This window comes from Acyrthosiphon pisum, chromosome A3 (assembly GCF_005508785.2).
Source record: "Acyrthosiphon pisum isolate AL4f chromosome A3, pea_aphid_22Mar2018_4r6ur, whole genome shotgun sequence".
Classification (NCBI taxonomy): domain Eukaryota; kingdom Metazoa; phylum Arthropoda; class Insecta; order Hemiptera; family Aphididae; genus Acyrthosiphon; species Acyrthosiphon pisum.
The window spans coordinates 12,627,040-12,649,721 of record NC_042496.1 but is presented as its reverse complement, the minus strand read 5'-3'; the positions used below and the strand labels follow the sequence as shown (position 1 = coordinate 12,649,721).

Sequence of the window (22,682 nt, the reverse complement as noted above, 5' to 3'; positions counted from 1 at the left end):
GTCCAACAGCCGGTCGATGGGCCTGACCTTGGACTGCGGCACGGCCAAGTCGAGTATGTCGACGACGCTGTTGTTGATCTTGGAACCTTTACCGATGTGGTTATGACTGCCACCGCCGCGGTTGTTGTTACGGTTACCGTTACCGATGTCGTTGGAATATTTCCGCGGCATATTATGTGCCGGCCCGGTCTCGGATGCACCGGTGGCGTAGGCGTAGTCCGACCCGGAGGTTTCGATTTTGGCTTCCATTGTCATCCGTGCGAGAAAAAAAATGTTTTGGTCGGGTGCAACGTTAAATTGCAGCGATAAAAAAAAAATTGCTACAGTTGCGAGTGTCACTGGTGACTTCGACAAATCTGGAAGAGACCGAACGACTTACGAAAACGAATTTAATATAGTAGGAATAATTAACGAATATTTTTATACCTAATATTTTTTATTGGCGAGTGACGAGACGATATGTTTCGTCCGTACAGTCCGTGTGCCGGTCGAAGCGAAACAATAATGATATTATAACCAACGCGCGGAGGAGCGTCTTCTCTCTTCGCGCACAGCGGAAATGTTCCCAAATGTCAGTCTTAAGCCAATAAACGTATATTATAAATGTTATCGCGATTATTAATGTGGCAATTATTTTATCACGAAGAAATAATGAAAATCGATTTTTTTTTCTTATATAGTTTTCGTTTCGTTTCCGTTGTAGATAACTTCTGAGAAGAGATAACTATTTTAATAATTTATTAGTTTGACAGGAGATTATTATTTTAATATTGTATATCGTACGAATTTAATACTGCTACAAAAGACGGCACTAAAAATTACATTAATTTATCTTTAATAATCAAAATTGCTAGTTATTATGGTTTTGTAAGCTAGTTCTTATTGTGTTTAAAATTTAAATGCGATATTGTAGTTATTATAATGATCAATGAAGACAGCGTAGACATTAGGCTATTAGAGAAAACGAATAAGTTGAGATCATTATTTAAGATATATTATTGCCTTAAAAAGAAAATAATTAATACATTAATACGGGTATCATTAGTTTCAAATATCATTAAATGTTATAATAATAAAATATATTATCACGATTAGTTAAGTAATTTAGTAAGTAGCAATATTGAAGAAATAATGAAAATCGATTTCTTTAATGTAGTTTTAGACTTAAGTTTTCGTTAAAGACCTTAGAAGTGATTACTATTATAGTATTATGATAATAGTTTGACAGAATATTATGATTATTATTATTTTATAATGTGATACACTGGTACAATATTAATGGCACCGATATATTTTATCTTTTAAAAATAGATTAAAAAATAATTTCTAAATTATTAGAGTATTTTAATTTTACTTTTGGACACATATTAGTAACAAATAAAGGGAAACGAAATGTCAATCAATCAATTCGAAGCTGTGTTTTGTAAAAAAATAAAAAAAATATGACAAAACAATATTAATATAATAAATTAAGTACCTATATATTGTTTCCCTTATTTTTATACCAGATAAAAATGTTATATTTTCTTATGTGTTTATCAACTATTGTTTCTTGAATATATTTTTAAATTTATTTAATTAATAATAAATATACAACATTCACTGTTTCCTTATACTGTGATAATAGTTATAAGTTGATGACAATCAAAAATAGTATCAATGTTATTTCTTCATTGTCACAGAAATGAGAAATTTAATTTGACAAAATCAAAAAATTCGGTGGTATGGTAAAGTAAAAATTAAAATAAACAGATCAAGACCACTGCAGGATTATTGAAAAACAAAAACACAATTTTTGAGAATAGAAGTGTTGGTTTATTATGGACCGTTTACACTAAAGAACAATTGAAAAACAATTATTAATTACTAAGCCACTAAGGGGTAAATAAATGATACTATCGTATTATTTCCATTCTTATTTGAAGGATACTTACGCAAAATATATAATCAACTTCATCAGAATTAATATTCGTAATGTATAAGCATATTTGGTGTTTCGGTTTCAGGTAAAGTTATCATATACGACTGCGCGGGCGCAATTTCAGTTTTGACTTGGGGGGGCTTTACATATTTCAATGAAACAGACATTGAGGAACTCTGACTTCCATGGCTCCACGCCTCCTGATCAAATTCCTTTAAAATGTTTTACTTTATGCATAACTTAATATATTACTTTATAGCATAATATATTTATCATTTTATTTCTCACTCATTTTCCTACATTTTATAATATATTATAATACATCCCTACCTATTACTAGAATCAAACATATTTTTATTAAAACTAATAATTACAATATTTAGGTACATCATGCATAATAATATTTTAATTATTATTGTAACTGTCTATTCAAAATTGCAAAAACAACCACTACTATCGAGTACCTATTGACTATAAATACTAAACAAATTGAAATGTTATAAGTAATACCGCCTATATTTTAATTAGTAATTACTTATTTGTAATAATATTATTATACCTATATTATGAATCCGTTGTTCAAACATTAAAAAATAATTTCTTCAAACAAAGTTTAGTGGATTATGTAGATTAGAATATTAGATATCTACTAATGAAGGATTTAATACTTAAATTAAAATACAAATTTTTAGAGGGGCTAATCCCCTATAAATCCTCCTAATTCCACCTATGGATGTAAATAAAAAAAAAATAACCATATATAGATACTTGGATTTTACACTAAATGTTTATGTTAGCATTTTCTGTATACGGTAAAATTTTTTGTGTTATAATCATTTAACTTTTCGAATTTTTTTTTCTTAAAATATAGTCGTGATTTTCAGAATTCGCATAAATTAATTTTCCACTAGCGTGTTAACGCATTTATTGATAATAATAATTATTATCAATAATCAATGATAAAATAATATCAAATAAAAACCAATTATACATGTAGGTAACATGTAAAAACTTTTATTTGTGTAAATTATAATAGAATTCGCAGTACAACAATCATGAAATCTAAGTACAACGTTTTTTTTCGACTAGCGTTTGAACGGCTACAATTATATTTGGTGACACCCGATTAAGCCGGTTCCATTTTTTTTGGGGGTTGATATCTACCTATACTAAACGAACTAAACAAGCGTCGGACAAATCGCTTAGTCCGTTTCCATATTGAGCTTCCGTATTTATGGGGGTTACTGGGTCTGTCCCATCATACCGGCGGATTACTGCAGGCTCCTGCTAACTCGCGTGGACTGCTGTCTGCGCGTGAGGTTTAGTTCGGCTGCTTTCATGTAAACTCAAACGTCTTGATCGAAACTCATGCTGGGACGTTCTCGATATCGGCCGAAGTAAACCGAACTGCGATGTTCGGCATCGAACTAGAACGGCGTCTCAGTGGCTCCGTGAGATCGTGCACTGCTGGTTGGCCAAACCTGCTGTGACGACGAGCCGGGTGGCGTCTCGATCTTGACTTCGGTGGCCACGCGCGTAATAGCTATTATTGCCGTATTGACCATCGAAATGTAATAACAGAACTTTGATCCGGCATAATTTGCCATGACCATTTCGGTCGGGCCAGTTAACGTCTTGACCGAAACCGTTTGCGTCGAATCACTGACAGACGGTGAATCGATCAAAACCGGGTCCTGCGTCAAAGCGGCAGACGGCTGGAACCCGATATCGAATGCATCACCCGCAAAAGCCGTCTGCGCCGCGATGTTCGGCATTGAACTGTAACGCCTGGTCGCCGGAACAACGAAATCACCGCTACTTACCAACACGATTTTACAGGTAGGGCCATTTGATATTTCTCAGTTCGTCGAAAACTCGGCACATCGCGATCGATTCAGCTGATGGTGAGCGAATCTCGACTTCGGATGATGTATTCTGTACGCCAAGTGTAGCGATATTCGACATGATCATGATCATATATCTGATATACACTACATTAGTATATAATTATAATATATGTGTAAGGAAAGTGTGTTATAAATTTTAGGGCCGTTTTTACCATGTACGGTTAAAGTTTATGGACACTTGACCGGCGGAATTCTACCGGTAATACAATCTGTTATCAGCCGGTTAGCGTTAACCAACACTTGTAAGAAATAATAATATTGTAAGAATATAATGAATTATTCGTAGTGTTAGTTTTAACAATAATACAGTTATAATGTTATACTGTGACGAATAATATACGTACGTTATCGCAGCACCTTAAATACGATTTTCATAATTTTTTTGCGAATATTTTTGTATGCAATTAGTATTAATTTGTACATTAGTATTTATATATTTTGGTAGGTACCTATTTGTTTAATATTGACCAGAATGGATTTACTTTGAACAAAACTGTTATAAAAATTTAGTAAGTAGATAAATACAAGCATACTACTCCGGACAATAAATAATATAAAACGGATAATATAATAAACGGACAAACAAACACGACTATATTATGTTTTATAGGTTGATCCGATATCTACTCCAGAAAAAACATGAATAATGAATCGTTGTTTAAATTTTAGAAAATAATTTCTTCAAACAACGTTTGCTGAATTAAATAGATCAGGTAACTAATGAAGCATTTAATACTTTAATTTATATACACATTTTTGGAGGAGCTAATTTTAATATTGGAGGGGCTCCTCCAAGTCCTGTCCCCTAAATTATGCCTCTCTAATGCGAGAAAAAAACTAAAAAATTATACCATGCAGTGATTAATACAGTGCGTCAATGCTAGTAATATAATATAAACTACTAGTAATTACTTATGTGCATACCCTTAGATTATATTGCCTATACTAAGCTCCTTAAAACATTTACCACCATCGTCTTGATAAAACGTACGTAAAAAATAAAAATCTTAAATTATATAAAAGTTCTAATTTCTAACTATTATATGTAAATTAATGTCACTTTCAATAATCCTAATTATATAACGTTTTAAATAATTTTTTTTAAAAAAGTAGACAACATTGTAAACCCTATACCAATTATTGCAGTTCACCGTATAAGCTCATTGCATATTTTCTATTCCATCCTACCTACGACTGATTTATTAAAAATTATCTATGACTTATGGCCTATAGGTTTTGGCCTATGAGTGATAACTAATAGTAATGAGTGACAAATAGTTGTGAGATTTTAAGTACTCGAAGGAAAAAACACTGGTAAGTATACGTCGTTGAACGACACGGATAACGTTGACACCTGGTATGCCTCTCGGGAAATATTTTTCGTGTCGGAATTTGATGAGCGTTGCGCCAATAGTACGCACAATAATTATTATATTACACCATGAACATACGTGCAATAAGTACGAAAAATATATCAGAAATAGATTAATTATCTCTTGACACTCGTCGGATGATGATATTAATCCAGCAATAATGTCTACTTAGTATAATATACAATATGCAAAATACACGAATATCGGAATTCATTATAATGTTATAGAGCTGATATCATAACTATGTTAGGTCGTAATTTAGCTCCGACTACATTTTACCGACTATCCTTATAAATTAGATATTGAATATTTTAATAAAAATTGTGGTGTCATAAATAGTAATGGTCTACTTTCTTAAATAGTTCCAATTCATCGTTAAATTCGCAATAATTCTAATCATGGAAATATCGTAGATAATTTGCAATTCTGCATTCTTACTTAATGGATTACGCATGATAAGTACTCAGGTACATAGTTACATATATATATTTTCCCGCAGTGGTTGAATATGTGTATCTATGCTCTTTAAGATAAACTATAATGTATTTTAAATATTATATTCTAAAAATAATTCTCCACTGTATACACAACATCCAGATACAATAAATAAATTGTGCATTAATTCTACGAAGTGTTCAGGACAACGGCAAGTTTCGCACGATGGAAATTTGCATATGTAACTGAAGTACAGGATCATTATGTTCAATATTGAACATAATAATACTGTACTTCAGTTAAATATTATTATGTACACTCTTGCAACAATTGCAAATACATTTATCTGTGGCGAATAACGACTTATTAGTTATTACAGCTGATTATTTTTTATTATCTACACAAATGTCATTATAATATAATCTGTATTGCACAACGATATGACTAATATATTATCTAGTTTAAGATGAAAGATAGTTATAATATAAATTATTATCTAACTAATAAATAATTTCAACTTATCTAGTAAAAAAAAATTAGCTTAGGTTTAAATAAATAAACCTAAACATTTAATATTTTTAAAATAAAAACTATGCATACCAACACATGACTAGCTTAGTTTTTATTTCATAAACTGTACAATTATTCAGTACCTAATTACTGTGGGCATAATTGTATAAAGTGAAAAAAAATCATTATAATATAATATTGAAGTAACTATATTGACATATTGTTGCGCTTCGAGATAACTGATAAGTATGGGAAGTTTCTAAAATGATGCTATATTGTTAATTGATAAATTTTATAAATCATTGTTAATTACTAATCTTAAGCTATATTATATAAAATGGAACTTTATTATTTATTTAAGTGTCATATATCAATAAATAATTGTAATCATATTAAAATAAACCAACCAACCACAAGCAGAAGTAGTTTCTTCTTAAATAATCAAACAACCCATGTATTAAAGAGCGCAATGTTTGAATTGATAGGATCGTCTCCTCATTTTTCTTTTACGACAAACTTAGGTAAAACAAAAATATATATACAGCAAAAAAACTGTATAAAACCACAAGAAACCCGAAAATACTGTTGATAAAAAATGCTTATTATAATATATTATTTATACTAAACCATACAAGACTTAAAATATATGGTTAAAGTGAATAACAACTTTTCATATTTTGAAATACTTTTTCGTTACGTGACTGCGTATAAACTATAAAATATTAAAGTAGCAATGATATTGGTAAAATAAAAACAAATAATTTCAACATAGAAATATATTGGAAAATACATTGAAATATTTTGTCTATAATAAATACACTGCTAAACGAATTTCAAAAAGCCAAGCCAAGTGAGATGACGGAATTCAATGTTCAACGGAACTAAAACAGAACCAAAGACTGAAGGGTCTAGCAATGAAACGACCGTCGAGAAGTTCCGTACCGATGCGAAAGTGCCTACTATTGCCATTCGAAAAATCGCCGAACTGCAGCTGAATCGGTCGACATTACAGGTCATCATACTTTGTATCGTCGGCCCGTCGAACCCAAAAAGTTCGATAAACTGGGGACGAGCTGGTCGCCGCCTGTAGACTGCTGCAACATTGACGATCTATGTACCGCGTTCGTTCGGATATAGTCATATAGACCCTATGGTATCAAGGCCAAGGGCAATGAACGAGCAACTGTGTAATCGTAAAATTAACGATTATATACATACTAAATAATATTTGCAAGAATGTCCGTTGTGTGACTGTTGCAGTACCTATGTATTGTTTGCTCGTCATCGACTTTTGTAGGGTAACTGTTTCATCATTACAGCTTTATCCAATAGCCGATGGCCACTGCCAATAGACTATAATATTATGATGAATACAATTCCGTTAAATTGCAATTTATTATAAACCTTGAATATGGTTTTCTTAACTATTGTCTGTTAGGCCAATTAAATAGATAAGTAATATTTTATATATAGATATCAATAAGTAATTAGTAATAATACATTTTACATAATATCTTTATGGATGTTTTTTTACTCACATAATATGTGGCTGTAGTGGTACAGTAAGCCTGGTCACTACTCACTATATCACCAACACGATTTCTGTGGAAAAATATTTGTGTAGAATAACCACTCAAAAGATTTGTACGAACATAGTTTTGTTGTGGATCCGCCAGCCTACCTGTGACTTGTATGCCACCATCTAGCTGCTGCGAGTTTCTGGTGTCGCGAGAAATGTCCTTCTGTTCGATTGTCGCTGTCGGTTAGATGGATGCTTATGGCAATAATTCCAAAATATACGGTATCTTTAGAAGGTCTTCTTTAGTAGGCTGTGTATTCTGACGTTGGCCACGTCTTTCCTAGATTTTTAGCCATTATGTAAACGCTGGGAGATCGTCTTCCATAGAAACAACGGTGTTATGTTTTGTAGCGTTTTACTCGACTTTTAAGTTGACATCTAACGATGAATTTTTTTTCTCATTATAAATTATAATTGTTGTTATAACTTATAAGTTAAAGCATTTACGTTTACTTTTTTTTTTCAATTTCTTATCTATCTCATAATTTAAATACCACGCGCCGTGGCCGATTAAATGTTATCGACATTTTCAATGTTTGTTCGATAGTCTTGTGTTCACAAACTCTAAGCATGAAAATTAGAGTTCGAAGTTATTACAAAATCATGCCATAGAAATCGTGTAAGTTAATTACGTTGATAAACCACGTGAACAATAATATTATACTTAATATTTTATCCTATAGCTCTTGGAGAAAACCTTTTGGGTACTTAACATTTATTTATCAGGGAATATCAGTTAAGATAACACATATATGTTTCCAAGATAATTCATCAGATTTTTTTTAATCATCTAGTTGCCTAGATAAGATAATATTATATAGTATGATTTATTATTGATCCAGATAAATTATCCCTTATCGTTAATGACATATTATTATGCGTAATATAAAATATCATGTCTACTCAAATTTTAGCCGACGGTGTGGGAGACTGCAACGTCGTGTACAGCGTGTGCACATTCGTGGTAAGCGGTAATATAATAAATCAAAATAAATAAAACCAAAACCGCGCGGGGTCCATCGGAAACCGCAGCGCTTTTGATGATGACTATAATAATAATAATAATAAGGCATTAATGGTCGCGCGTAGTGCTCTTTACCTACAAAATATAAATTGATTTACCACCCGTTCCTTTGATGTGACCGGCGGCGCTCGGGGAACGACACAAACGCACAACGCGTATAATGGGACTTAATGGATTGTACCTATACACCTTACTATGCTATAATATTATACGCATTTATATATATGTATAGGTATAGACTATAGGTACTAATAATTTTCACCTTTGAACGGCGGCCGACGCGACACGTCTCGCGCGATGGTGCAACGATAATAGTTGTAGTAATAATATAAAATATTAATAATGTGCATTTTACATTAATATTTGACTGTAAACGCGTGAAATATTATATATTATACATCATATGGTTTTTTTTCTCGAAAAAATAAGTTTTCTTTTTGTTTTCTTTTTTTTAATAATAATATGATACTACTTTTATTATCAGACGATAAATTACGATTCAAATTACGCGTCGTCGTAGTCGTCCGGGCGGGCGCGCCCGAAAATATTATTACGAGGGCCGTGGCCGTGTTTCTTTTCAACGCGAGCCGTATTCTTTTCGGCCGGGCGACCCCCTCGCGACTTTTTAATTTCTCGTGGTTTTTTATTATTTCCTTACGGTGGCGGCGGCCGTTCAACACGTTTTTTATTATTACATATAGTTTAGCGTGGCTCCGACATTAATAATTAATATTACACTTTGCCGCCACCGCGCGGCTGAAGACAAGACGCGCGTGCGGTGAACGGCGCGCCGAAAATAATATATTATTATTATTAACGGGAAAAAAAATTCCACCGAAAACAAAACGGTGGAACGCGCGGTTAACGCGTACGTTGTATACACATAATGTTTTGTATATGTATATATAAAAATTAAGTATAGCGGTTGCCAATGGTGCAGCCGTAGAGTCCCCGGGAAATCTGTTTTTCGTTCATTCATCAGCCGTTTTGTGTGTATACAGTATGTACGCGTGGAACAACGGTGAACAATACAATGACGACGACGACGGGCGCGCGGCAGATTTAATGAAAAATTAACTTTTGAACTTTTGCACGACCGAAATGGGGTGATAAATAAATGCAGCGATGGTGTTGTGTGATATAATACCGGAAGTGTGTATGGGCGGGGATGGGTGGGGGGCATGATTCTCGATATAATAATATAGTATAAAACGGGCTTAAAGGATTATGGAATGAAAAAGTAAAAACTACACACAAATCATGGTATACCATGGTATTTTCAAAAACTTTTTCAAATTCGCATTCCACATAATATACAATATAAGTTTTATTAATAAGTCAAATAGGAATATTTTTTACGCCTATGTCGATTCATAAACTATTTTAGGCTGAAGACGTGACATAAACAAGGATGATAATATAATATAACCTCCAATAATTTCTAATTTTGACTGATAAAACCAAAAAATACCGATATAATGATACAACATTTTTTGCTAAATAATAAGAATATCTACAAGTTACAACCTATATGATATAAGATTCTGAGCGGAGTGAGGAAGCTATTGGTTTTGCAATGGTGTTTATTTTTTTTTTTTTATATCCCGTATAAAAAATTTCTACCAGAAGGAGTGCTTCAATTTCAACATATAGTACCTTATCTTTTAACAAATTGGTTCAAGATGGTACTGAGGTAATTTTTCGACTTTATCAATAGTTATTTAATGCCACGGGAAAAACCACCGAAAAATTACGAAAAAACAGTAAAAATGATTTAATTTCTAACGCTTTGTTTATCACCATAGAAACGAATAAAAAATTATAATATTATAATATTAATTCAACTTACATGATATAATAAATAATAACAATATAAAATATCCAGACTGACAATCCGTCTTCGCTCAGAATCGTTTTTCTTATATAATGATATTATATCATTGAATTCAAGTCCATTATACAATGTCCCACTTGTAACCTGCTGTATAGCAGAGCGACATCCACTTACCTGTTTTTTTTAATATGATTTTATAGTTAATATTTTATATTCAGAAAGAAGTAGTTAAGTACTCGTACTTAATGAAATTTAGAATTGTAACTATGACAATTTACTTAAATAATAATAATAATATCTACTCTTTATTTTGCGGAATAAATTTCCAATAATTTCAATTTAAATATTCAGTGTGGTACAGACATACAGTGTAAATATACATAATTATAATATTTTATTTATAGATTTACAATAAATAGCTTAAATTAAAATATAATATACTAATATATAAAGATAATTTATGAGTTAGGTCTAAGAATATAATATGAAACTAGGATATGAATAAATATAATTATAATGCACTATACTACATTAATAGTTTTAAGCAGTTATAAATTATAATCAAGAAGATAATTTTTTAAGAGACAAATTGAAAAAAATCGATATTATTCCTACTATTACCTATAGGTACATTAATATAATACACAAAGAATTGAATAAATATATTTTTGAAATATTTTCCAAATAGAACAAAGTGTTATCACGTGATCCAATTTTATTTATTTTAAAATAAAAAAGTTCTAATAATTCAAGGCAGTAAATTATGTTGTTTAATAATTTGAATAGACATTTTAATTCATTTTTTTTAAATACAATGTTAAGTTCCAGTAACATTCGATAAAAAATCTGTATACCTGTATACCCCGAGTCCGTGGAACTCTTTCGACATGGCATTTAAATGATAGAAATCTAAGGACATTATTTTGAATTTTATCCACTGTATGTTGACATCAAGATTTTGAAACCCATATGAGAGATACATTTTCTAGTTGTGAGAAAACTAATGTGCAATTTAAGAGATGTCGCATCTTTACATGTCCGTTTTAATAAGCCTAATTTGTGAAACGCTTTTTTTCCTTACAGAGTCAATATAGTAGGTAACGATAATTTCGAGTCAACATTTATACCAAGATCATTTACGATATTAACTCTATTAATTAATTTGTCATTAAAATTATAATGAACCATGATAGGATTTTTTTTTTAACGAGAACGAAATATTTAAGCATTAATTACTTAGGTTCAAGGATATATTATTTCTAATATACCAATCCTGGAAATATATAAGTATATAACCAAAAATAAAGCCCAGTAAATTGAAAATTATTATTCCTACCAAATTATTGTTATTTGCTAGAACATAAATGATTAAACTTTGACATACCGACAATGTGTTGATGTCTAGAAAAAAATAGGTACGGCAATATTGACAATAAGTCAAAACAGTTTAATAAATTGAATAAACAATTTAATTTTAGCAAATTTTATTATCATGCAACCTAACCTATATATATATATAACTCACGAAAAGGTTAAAATATGCAATGAAAAACTTTCTCGCGCATACCACAACGCTTTTATTTTAAAATAGCATATTATATTGTACATCCGGTCGTAAATCAAAACAAGAAAACTAGTGCTAGAAATTCCTTTAAATTCTACAAATGTCTAAAGAGTGTTCACATTGGCTATACACTGCGTATAGCACGTATAACACAACTACCGTAGTTGTTCGTCTCAACTGCAGCCAGAAAAGACGGAATATTACAAAACAACACAGCGTTGTCTTCGTGTACTTTTTTGGTCTCTCCGTGCCGAGCTATAATTAGTACAATTCATTAAGTACTATACAATAATAATATATTCGTTTTAGCTATTATTTGTGTTCCAATAGCGAAATTCCAAAATTAATTGCTATACATTGTATACGAATAGATTAAAATAAACCGTTTAAACTATGCGCAAGCAGTATAGAACATAATACTCATGATTTCACTACGGATTTTAATTAAGTTTTTTTTAAAGCGGATAGTATCATAACATATACTATAGTATTTACGATTATTATCATGGAGTATATAAATAATTCTACAGATATTATCTCCGTGAAAAATGTCTACGACGCTCGTTTCGGATACAAAATCGGAATAACCAGCACATAATGTAATCTTATAATGTTACCATACATTATAATAGTATTGTATTTTATAGTACGAGCATAAATTATATTGTGATCTATATGAAAAAAAGGGTCAGCCATGATATTATTATAATGATTTTACATCCCAAATGAACATAATACTATTTTCTCAGATATTGCCTCTCTATAGAATTATTTTATACTCAAGACATTATGATGTGTACAAACGCTCATAATAGTTGAATTTAATTTTGTTATTTATAACTTATAGCTTGCAAATTTAAAAGCAATGGAAATAATATTACGTGAGTGTAAGATAAGACGAGTGTAACGTGGTGAGACACTGAGACATTACAAAACGTAATATTATATATTATACAGAGTGAATCACCAACCATTTATATATGAGTACACGACAGTACAAGAAAAGAACATTGTTTACCTTTAATTAGAAAATAATTATTATTTTGTTATATAAATAGTACATAATATATTTATACACATATATTATTATATTATAATATGTAATATGTATATTTCAGGCACAATGCAATATTACCATATTATTGTTCTATGATGTTATATGCCAGGAACATTATATCTGTTTTATAAAAGGTGGAATTTTAGTGCATTTTTGACGAGTACAAATGTCAATCTCGTGCTGATACCTACTCATTTAGTACATTTTTACTATCACATAATATATGACATAAAACAAAATAAGAATTGTAATAAAATGAAACGATAACTTCTTCAGTTAAATATTGACATAGGCGCTAATGCAGAGGGGGGCTTTAGGAGCTAAGCCCCCCAAATCTTAAAGGCTATGTGCGCCTATTATTATTGATATAATAGTGATTGGCATACCTATTTTAATGAAGCATAAAAAATAAAAATTAATATATTCATCCATAATTGCAGCGCTCAGAATCTTGTGAAAGAAAAATGTGTATTGTGTAGTTTTATAATGTTTATTAGATAGGAGTTTTGTATTTATTCTGAGTAAAATAAGGTTTGATGATGCTATAGGTGTATAACGCTAAAAAGACTGGAAATTGTAAATTATATGCAGGTGCGTATACATAATAGTTTACATACGTCGTATTAATGTATTATACTATTGTTGAAAATAAGACGTATAATATGAAAACAGACTACTGTATATACTGCACTTACTATTAACACTTAACCAGTGTTTCCGAATTCCGTGCGAGAAAAAATGGTAATGTTCAGTTTGCTTTCTGCGATGTGTTTGTCGTCTATTGCCGTATTTTCAACTAGAATTTCTTTCACAAAATAATAATAGTAATAATACATAATCTGATATAAAAAGCAATTATTAACTCTAAAGTCAGCTGTAATGGTACGCTGCAGAGTAACTGTATATAAGATTTAATATTATGCGCCGATTCGTGAATATTATTTTGGCCTTTATCGGTAAAATTCCCCGGCGGTATAGACAATTGGCATTTTTTGAACTACCGAAAATTAACAAACTTTCGCGAATAAACGGTTTTATACATAAACTTCGTTGATGTATAATACACAAATGTATACGTGGGTTCTTGGGAAAATATGTATTTGTGGTTGTTGGGGATAGGGATGGGGGTGGGCGAACGAATACACTTTTTCCGAAGAAATGTCAAGGCTCTTAGGGTCTACCAAACCGTAATTAATTTCTTTTTAGGTCAACCCACCGCTGCCGCCGGTCGTCTGTAAAAACAATATTTCGTATTTTCTTTTCGTATCGCTTTGGCATCGGCCGAATATCCCGGAACTACGGCCACAGCAATTGATCAAAACATCCGCGCACACTAACACACGCGTGAACAAGCGCGGTCGGTCCTTAATAAATCGTAATTTCAACTCCACACACAAAAAACGGCACTAGCAGACCGGAAGTAATTACAATGAAGATAATAACGTAATGCACGTGTGTGTGTGTGTGTGTGTGTGTGTGTGTGTGTGTGCGTTTGTGTATATTCATTATGTAAACGGTACAATATGTATATATAATAATAATAATAATAATAATGTAATATAATATAAAGAATACACGGGTCCCTAGCTGTGTCACCGCACCGAGTCGTCTTTGATGTCATCGCCAAGCACACTACTACAGTCGACATTAAAAGTTTTTATCGCCGAAACGTATACTGCAGCTGAGAGTACGTAAATTGCTCTGGATCATCACGATATCAGAATATTATTATAAATGGCATTGTACTTATTAATTTATTTATCAAAAATCGTTGGGCGCACGATGCGGGTCCCATTCCGTCCACAGTGATAATAATAATTGTCGTTATTATTAATTTCTCTCAAATGTCGGGTTATACATATGACTAGAAACGTTCGGAATAAGTTGGCATGATTTAGCCTATATATGCTAAATACAACATTATACGACATATGCCATAGTATTGTTGTAATAACCCTAGGAGTTTAGTTACGATTTCCCTTATACCTAAACATTTTGTTATAAATCTAGGGAGCAAAACTTGTTGTTTGTGAGAATTTTAATATTATTTTCTCGTACGGGTCCATAACAATTAACAATAATTGATAATTACACGTTTCAATCATATTATTACATTATCGATAATTGCCATTGTCGCCAAATAGATATGCACTTAAAAACTGGTAGTGATTAATATTATTATATTAACAATATTGGACAGAAATCACGGATAACATTTCTATAATAACGTATATTTTTAATAACATCAGTTGAATATGCGTAATATATCCAGGTACCTACTTATTACAAAGCATCACTATCCATAGACCAAATACGACGACTACGCGTAAATAAGCTGCAGCTGTATTTGTAAACTCACTCACTACCTATAAATATATATTATTTTGTGGTATATATATACACATAAAATATTGTCTACATGTAATATACATACATATTGCATACTTACTTTTCCCTTGTGATGTGTAAGATATTTTATTGTTTTTTTTCTTATAGTATTGGACAATATTAAACGCGGTATGTAGCTATACGGCATATGATATATACCGTATACATTTTAAAACGAAGTTTCGAGTCAATATATTTCGGTAGTTTGTATTGTCGTTATTCCCACCACAGTATAGTATATAGTAGGTATTATGAAATAACGAAAAAATCGACCAAGCGACCGGAAGACACAAAATCCTCAATTTTCAGTGTACCTACCTAACATCGTGCAGTTTCTGCATCCAGCGCTCGTCTTTATAATTTAGTGCGAATAAGGGGGTTAGTGAAGTGGCGTATAATAAAATGAATAATAATATTTCCAACCAAGTCGTTGCGATACTGTCATAATTAATAATAATATTATAATTATAATGAATATCTAGTGTTCGGGTACGACTATTTGTTTCAGTTTGTGCGAATGGTGTTGATATTTCATTACCACGCAGTGAAATTAACTGCTGCACCCAAATAATAAGAATAATATATATTAGAAAACATCGAATTAGAAAAGGTTTTTGTTCTTCAACTTTTCATTTTAAATTTTTTTCACCATTTTATCAAAATATTTTATAATATAACGTGTACAAATAAATATATAATATAAATGTATATTGTAACAAACAGAAGACCATCTAAAACATATTAATATCAATTTAACTTTTTCGCATATTTTGCATTAAGTATACTATTAATACCACCCTAATTTTGAGGGTAAAAAAAAAAAATAATATATTGTATTATATCTGAAATATACGCCGCCATTTTTGATATTATATCTCGTCTGTTTTTGAATAATCACCAAATACCAATTAAATAATATTATATACAAATTAATGTACAAACCTGCAAGATATTATCCTAAATACTCAAAATTAAAATTATATAATTCGTAACGAATTAATTTAATTGAAATAAAAACCAAACCAACTCAACTCGAAATGTAACCATAGTCACTAAATACTAATTAATAATTATCATTGATGTTCGCTGCTAAACGCAAAATGTAAAATAATATAATATTCAAATACACCCAATATAGAGGTATTCAAATTTAACTAATAACATATACCGTATTTAAATATACTATTTCAGAGTATTTTAATAATTAAAATAACGTAAAACGTATAATGCGTAGAATTATAAAAAAAACTTTTTATGCTTAAGAAGTATTTTAAAAATCGCGTTATTTAAAATATGCTGAATGCAACATATTTTTTTGTGTTTTGGTGCTTTTAATATAATGTTTATTCCTTTTCAATTTATTAATTAAGTTGGACTTCTCCGTATAAAAATATTTTTTTATACCCTTTATGAGCGCAATAATCATAATTAATGTCTCTTCACCGGCACACTCACCCCCTAACTCCATTTCTCTGCCACTAAAATACTATATCACTGTTGCCTCTATGTCTCTTATAATGTGTAATTTAAAAATTATTCTTATGATATATAATAATCAATATTGTTATGATTGTATTTTACACATTTCACGGTTATCAATTTTAAGTTTTTACGAATAAACATTTTAACATAAATACATTTATTTTAACTTTTTTTCGTATAACTTGAACACGGGCTCTCCTATAATAAATTCATATAGGACTACAATGAAATTCCCACGAAATTGAAATAAATTTCGTTCTATAAAATCATTGTATCTCTTTTGTAACACACTGGGAGATTTATTCCGTACATATAATAACAATAATGGAGTAGAACCGTCTTCCAAGAAATCGAATAGATGGTCGTATATTGGGGGGGGGGGGGAAGATTTTTGTTTGTAATCTGGATGAGCGGCGTGTTTATGATACGACACCCGATGCTGAGAAACGGTCAGAAAAATAAATAAAAAAATAACGTCACGGAAAATGGTTACAGCATGCGACACGATTAATATAATATCTTTTATCGTATTTTTATACGAAAAAAAAAATTCGGAAGAATATTTTTCGGTACCTAATCGTATTATAACACAATAATAACAACAATAAAAACGTATATAAAGAGTTTTTTTTAACTATAGATCCATTACACGCTGATCACCGCGCCGAGGGAGGTTTTCGTACGTTTTTTTTCATACCGTGAATCCCACCCCGAATCATTATTATTATTATTGTTTCTCTACACATGGGGAGCACATCGGGCTGGCTTCTGTAAACCGTCGCGCTTTAAGGGGGTGGAAGACTCGCACACGTATACGACGTATAAATATAGATGATACATAATAACAGAAGGTTCTCCTCGCACAATGCTATCGATTCTTTGGGAGTCGTGTGGTGGCCGTTATTGCGTATACGATTTTGAATAATAAAAAAAAGGCACCAACACGCGACTCGTCCAGTGTGTGTCCCCGCAGTCGAAACCGTGAAATCGATTAATTGCGCCGTCGCGTTGTGCTGGAATAGGACGCTGCTGTATAGGAAAAGGACCTCGGGGTAGAAGGAAAAAAATAAATAAAAAAAAAGACCCGAAACGAAAAGAACACCGCGACATACCATCCGTAAACCATTTATACAGTAGGTGCCATTGTACTGCTGCAGACCCTGCAATGGTCGAATGGAAAAAGTCACCGGGGTTCCCATTTTAGACGCTCTAACCCTTTTCGTATAGACGCACGCAGTGCACCGATATATTATAATACTATTATTGTTATCATAATATATACGCACTGTGAGTTGCACCGTCTGACCGACCGACCCACATTTTCTACGTCTGTCCGTTTTGACGACGACGACGTCCGTGTTATGTAACGGCACTTGTATTGTGCAAATGTCGTATTTATTGAGGTCCTATAAATTAAAAATAATATAATGACGTACATATTGTCGGAGGTTATAATATATTATTTGTGCGGCGATACAAAATACGACTGCTGCACTGACCGAAGGAGATTTATCCCGTGCCCAATGGCCGCCGCCGTAGCACGTCGTGCCCGGGAATTCGTTATTTTATAAAATTTATAAGCTATAACAACGCGGGGTGTCCTACGTGTACCCATTCCTTTTCCTCAAAAAAACGCGTTTAAGGCGTATATTTTTATTGTTATAAGTTTTGTGAAATTCGGAAAATACACCATCTAACCGGGACACGACATGCGTGCGTTAAGCCGATTACAATACGGTATTTTCTAATTTAATCACCGTGATCCTTGCATGTTTGTCTACAACAACGCTATAATAATACGACGTACTTCTCTATGTACAGTAATATATAATAAAGAATCGTTCACGAAATTTCTAGTCCACATATTTCATCTACAAATTATAACCACCGATCCTTGTATCGTCCGCGTGTTTGCTGTCACAATACTTATTATTAATAAAATTTATTTCCAAGTTACACTTGCTGGAGGGCTCATCTTGTACAGCTATAGTATACGTATTATAATATATTACACTATTACAGCATACAATATTGAAATCGACGACGACGATATTATTGTAAAATATGCGAACGTGTCGGTGGCATGGAACAGTCGGAACCAAATGGTTCAGATTTAAAGTTATTAGTTTTATATGAAATAGGATCCATCGCTTGTTTAAACTAATCCAATTTTCGTATATCACGTTAGGTTGTTATTATTATAATACGTTTTTAGGCAAGTAATTTAAAGTAAAGTAGTAAAGTGATTTGTATAATATTAATATGCATTACCTAATACAAGTTTCATTTATCTACAACTGAAGGCTTCTAAAATAATAATCTAAGTAAATTATGTACCGAACCAGAAGGTACGATACCGATGAGTTATTGATTTTTTTGTGATTGTATTTTCTTGTAGATGTTCCATACTTCAATAACATATTTAATATCATATTTAACATTGTACTTTATTTAAAAAGTTTCTATTTAGATAGCCATAAAATAACATATTTTTAATATTTAAGCAGGTATAATGGGAATTATTTCGATGGTCCTTAGAGTAATCTTTTAAATTATATTCGAAAATAGTGTCTATTAGTGTCAAATTTAATATTGTACTAAACACAAGTAGTTTAAAAACGGGTTAGACAAAAAGCAGTGAATAAACAGTGACGACAAAATGTATAACCACGCCAGTTTTTAACAAAATATTGACAATTTTAGGGTATAAGATATATATACTCAGCTGAGAATCGTTTTTCGAATACAATAATGTATCATATTTTAAAGACAATCCGGACCCAGCGGCACACCCAATTCCTGTATCTCGCCTGAAACTATTGATTTCGGTCTCTACTGCGACGCGATAGCTATATAATACGAATTATTATTATACACAAAGTTAAGATTTAGGGAAGGGCCCACGATGTTGTATATAGTGTAGGCTATTATACTAGCTGATTTTTGGTTAGTAAAATACGCTCTATTTATTTTTTAGTTTTCGGTGAACTCCGTAACGCTTTGTATATAGTTATATATATATATTTAGGGGTCCTGAACCGTCAACTGGGCTCGATTATCTGTCCCACTATCGTTAAACCGATTTTAAATATTAGCGCATCAAAGACCCTTTGCAACGATCCAATCAGGCATAAACAAAGTGAGACATTAACTTATTAGAGTGTAAAGTTTAAAAGTAAATTAGACCATTAGCTCTTAATGTAATCAGTTTCGAATTGAATGATGTATAATATATTGGTTAAGCGCGGGGATTACTTTAAATTATCTCGTATTAGAGCATATTGTGTCCATACATTGAGAACTTACTGTACATACCTATATGTTAACTATTTAACAGTTTTCACAAAAATATATTGTTTAATAAGTTTTTTTTTTAAATTATTGATCTTTTAATATTTTCGAATGATTTGAAACTCAAGTATCCAATTTATTAATCTAAATGGGTGACTGATGACTCTGTATAATTCATATAACATTAATGATTTTTCTAAAACGTGTATGTTCTTACTTTTAAAATTCTATCCATTTAAACAGAAAAAATTTGCAAGACTATATATTATATATATATATAGTTATAATAATATATTATTGTCAAACAAAATGCAATATACCTCCTTATACATTATTTTTGTGAAACTCTCAGTGATTATAACCCAAAAATATTATATGTAGTTTGTTACCTACCTACACCTACCTACGTAAAATGTTGTTCTAAGTCTCATCGCCAATTTAAATACACTATAGACTAAACCACGCCGTAATAATAATAATATTTGTTTAGCATCATGTTTATTATTTATTTATTTTACATCGTAGTTGAGTAGTACCACTCCGCGATCTGCACCCTTTACACGTGGCTATTCTTTCGCCCGTCCGATTGAGGCGCTATTTAATTTAATTTAATTTTTTCGTTCGACATCGACGATTTATAAATAGTGCTAGTGAGTAGTTGCTGCGGGTCGCGGTCGTTTGTCCCGCACGACGACGACATGTCATCGCAATGGTTTAGCTTCCATTCACATAATAATAATATGTATGTAGTTTGTAGTACATTAAGTATACATGTGTATATATAATAGGAATAGGTATATACATGGGTAGCTTCAGGGTGTATAGGCAGATAGGAATTATATATAAATATATGTATTATATATACACATTATACATAATATACTTCAGTGACAGCCGACAGGCTAAGACGTCAAACGCAGTCTGCGCCCGGTCTGAAGTCAGCTACCCGCAGCTTATATCGTATATTATACATTATACGTATTTAGGTTTTATATAGTTGTATAATGTGCAGCATTTCGAAGACGAGCTCGATTATAGTGTAATGCACTAGCCCCTAAAGTCGACACGGGAAAAACATTCGGTGACCGCTGCACCGTCATAATATTACAGTGTTACGATGGAAACTGCGACGACTACTTGATGCGCGGGGGTCGCCAATCTTGATCGTGAGTGGATGATAAAAGTGTGAATTAAGGGTCTGAGCTTCGCCACCCGCACTGCTACTTTATCAAAGATACACATTTTCTCGTTTATTAATTTATTTGTAAAAAGGTGTAATGAAACTGCGAGTGTTTAATTTATATTAATTATACGACTCTTGTTTTGCGTCCATAGACCCATCGCTTTTCTAAATCCTGTTCCAGATTCGAAATGTACCCAGGTACCGTAAATAGCAAAACAAACTCATCAAAGACTTTCAAATTGGACAGCGTGGGCGCTTCGCACGACGAAATTATAATATTATGCTGCGGATAAATGTTATCGTCAGTCTCACAAGCAGCGAGCGTGATTTATTCCTTATAGGTAGGTACCTATATACATATACAGTGCCGCGTGATAGCTATACGTACCGTGGTTGCAACATGCAGGTATACCAATTATTATTATCACTATCGTCGTTATACGTGATATACACGTACCGTCGGATCTTATAATAATATGTAAATTTTTATTTTCTACGTCACTCCAATTAGCCGGATTATTCTTAATAACAATATAAATAATATAATATATGCGTAGAACGCGCGTGGACACGGCCCGCGCACTGTCACGGGAATCCGCTCCGCCGTCTTATTTGTCTCTTATTAATATTATTATTCATCGGGACGGAGATGATAATCTGTTTGGATCATTAGCGCGCGTGGTGCTTACGAATATGCAATATCGTTCTATTTATGGGCAGGCACTGTAAAATTATATAGGCAGGTACCGCACCGGTTTATTTGGTCCAAAACGACTAAAAAATAATAATAATAAATAAAAAACCGAGTGTTCGAATGCCAACGACAGGATTAATAATTATATTGTGACCCGACGATTAATTTTAATTGATGTATATTATATTTTTACGAACAAAACTTTTTTTTATTGCTACGATTTCTCATTCGTATTAAATGTGTATGGTATAGGTAGGCGCACACATAATTATTTCACTCTATATAATAATATTATAAACGTTTAGAAAACGATTTTTCTTCTCTGAAAAACACATTCGGAACAGCTATTCAATTTTTAACTATGCCATATTTCAATTCATATTCCATATCAACGATATATTATAATGATACATTGCAGATATATAGGTAGATGAAAAATT

General features: G+C 31.7%; 1 protein-coding gene across 1 annotated transcript in view; it reads left to right on the top strand.

Annotated features, from left to right (window-relative positions):
• Nucleotides 1-3,526: 3,526 nt before the first annotated feature.
• The window catches only part of LOC103312012 (putative nuclease HARBI1), a 34,530-nt gene continuing 15,374 nt past the window's right edge, over nucleotides 3,527-22,682 (top strand). The window contains exon 1 of the mRNA XM_008191986.1: nucleotides 3,527-3,702. Coding sequence (XP_008190208.1) covers nucleotides 3,527-3,702 — 176 coding nt within the window. The remainder of the gene's footprint in view (nucleotides 3,703-22,682) is intronic.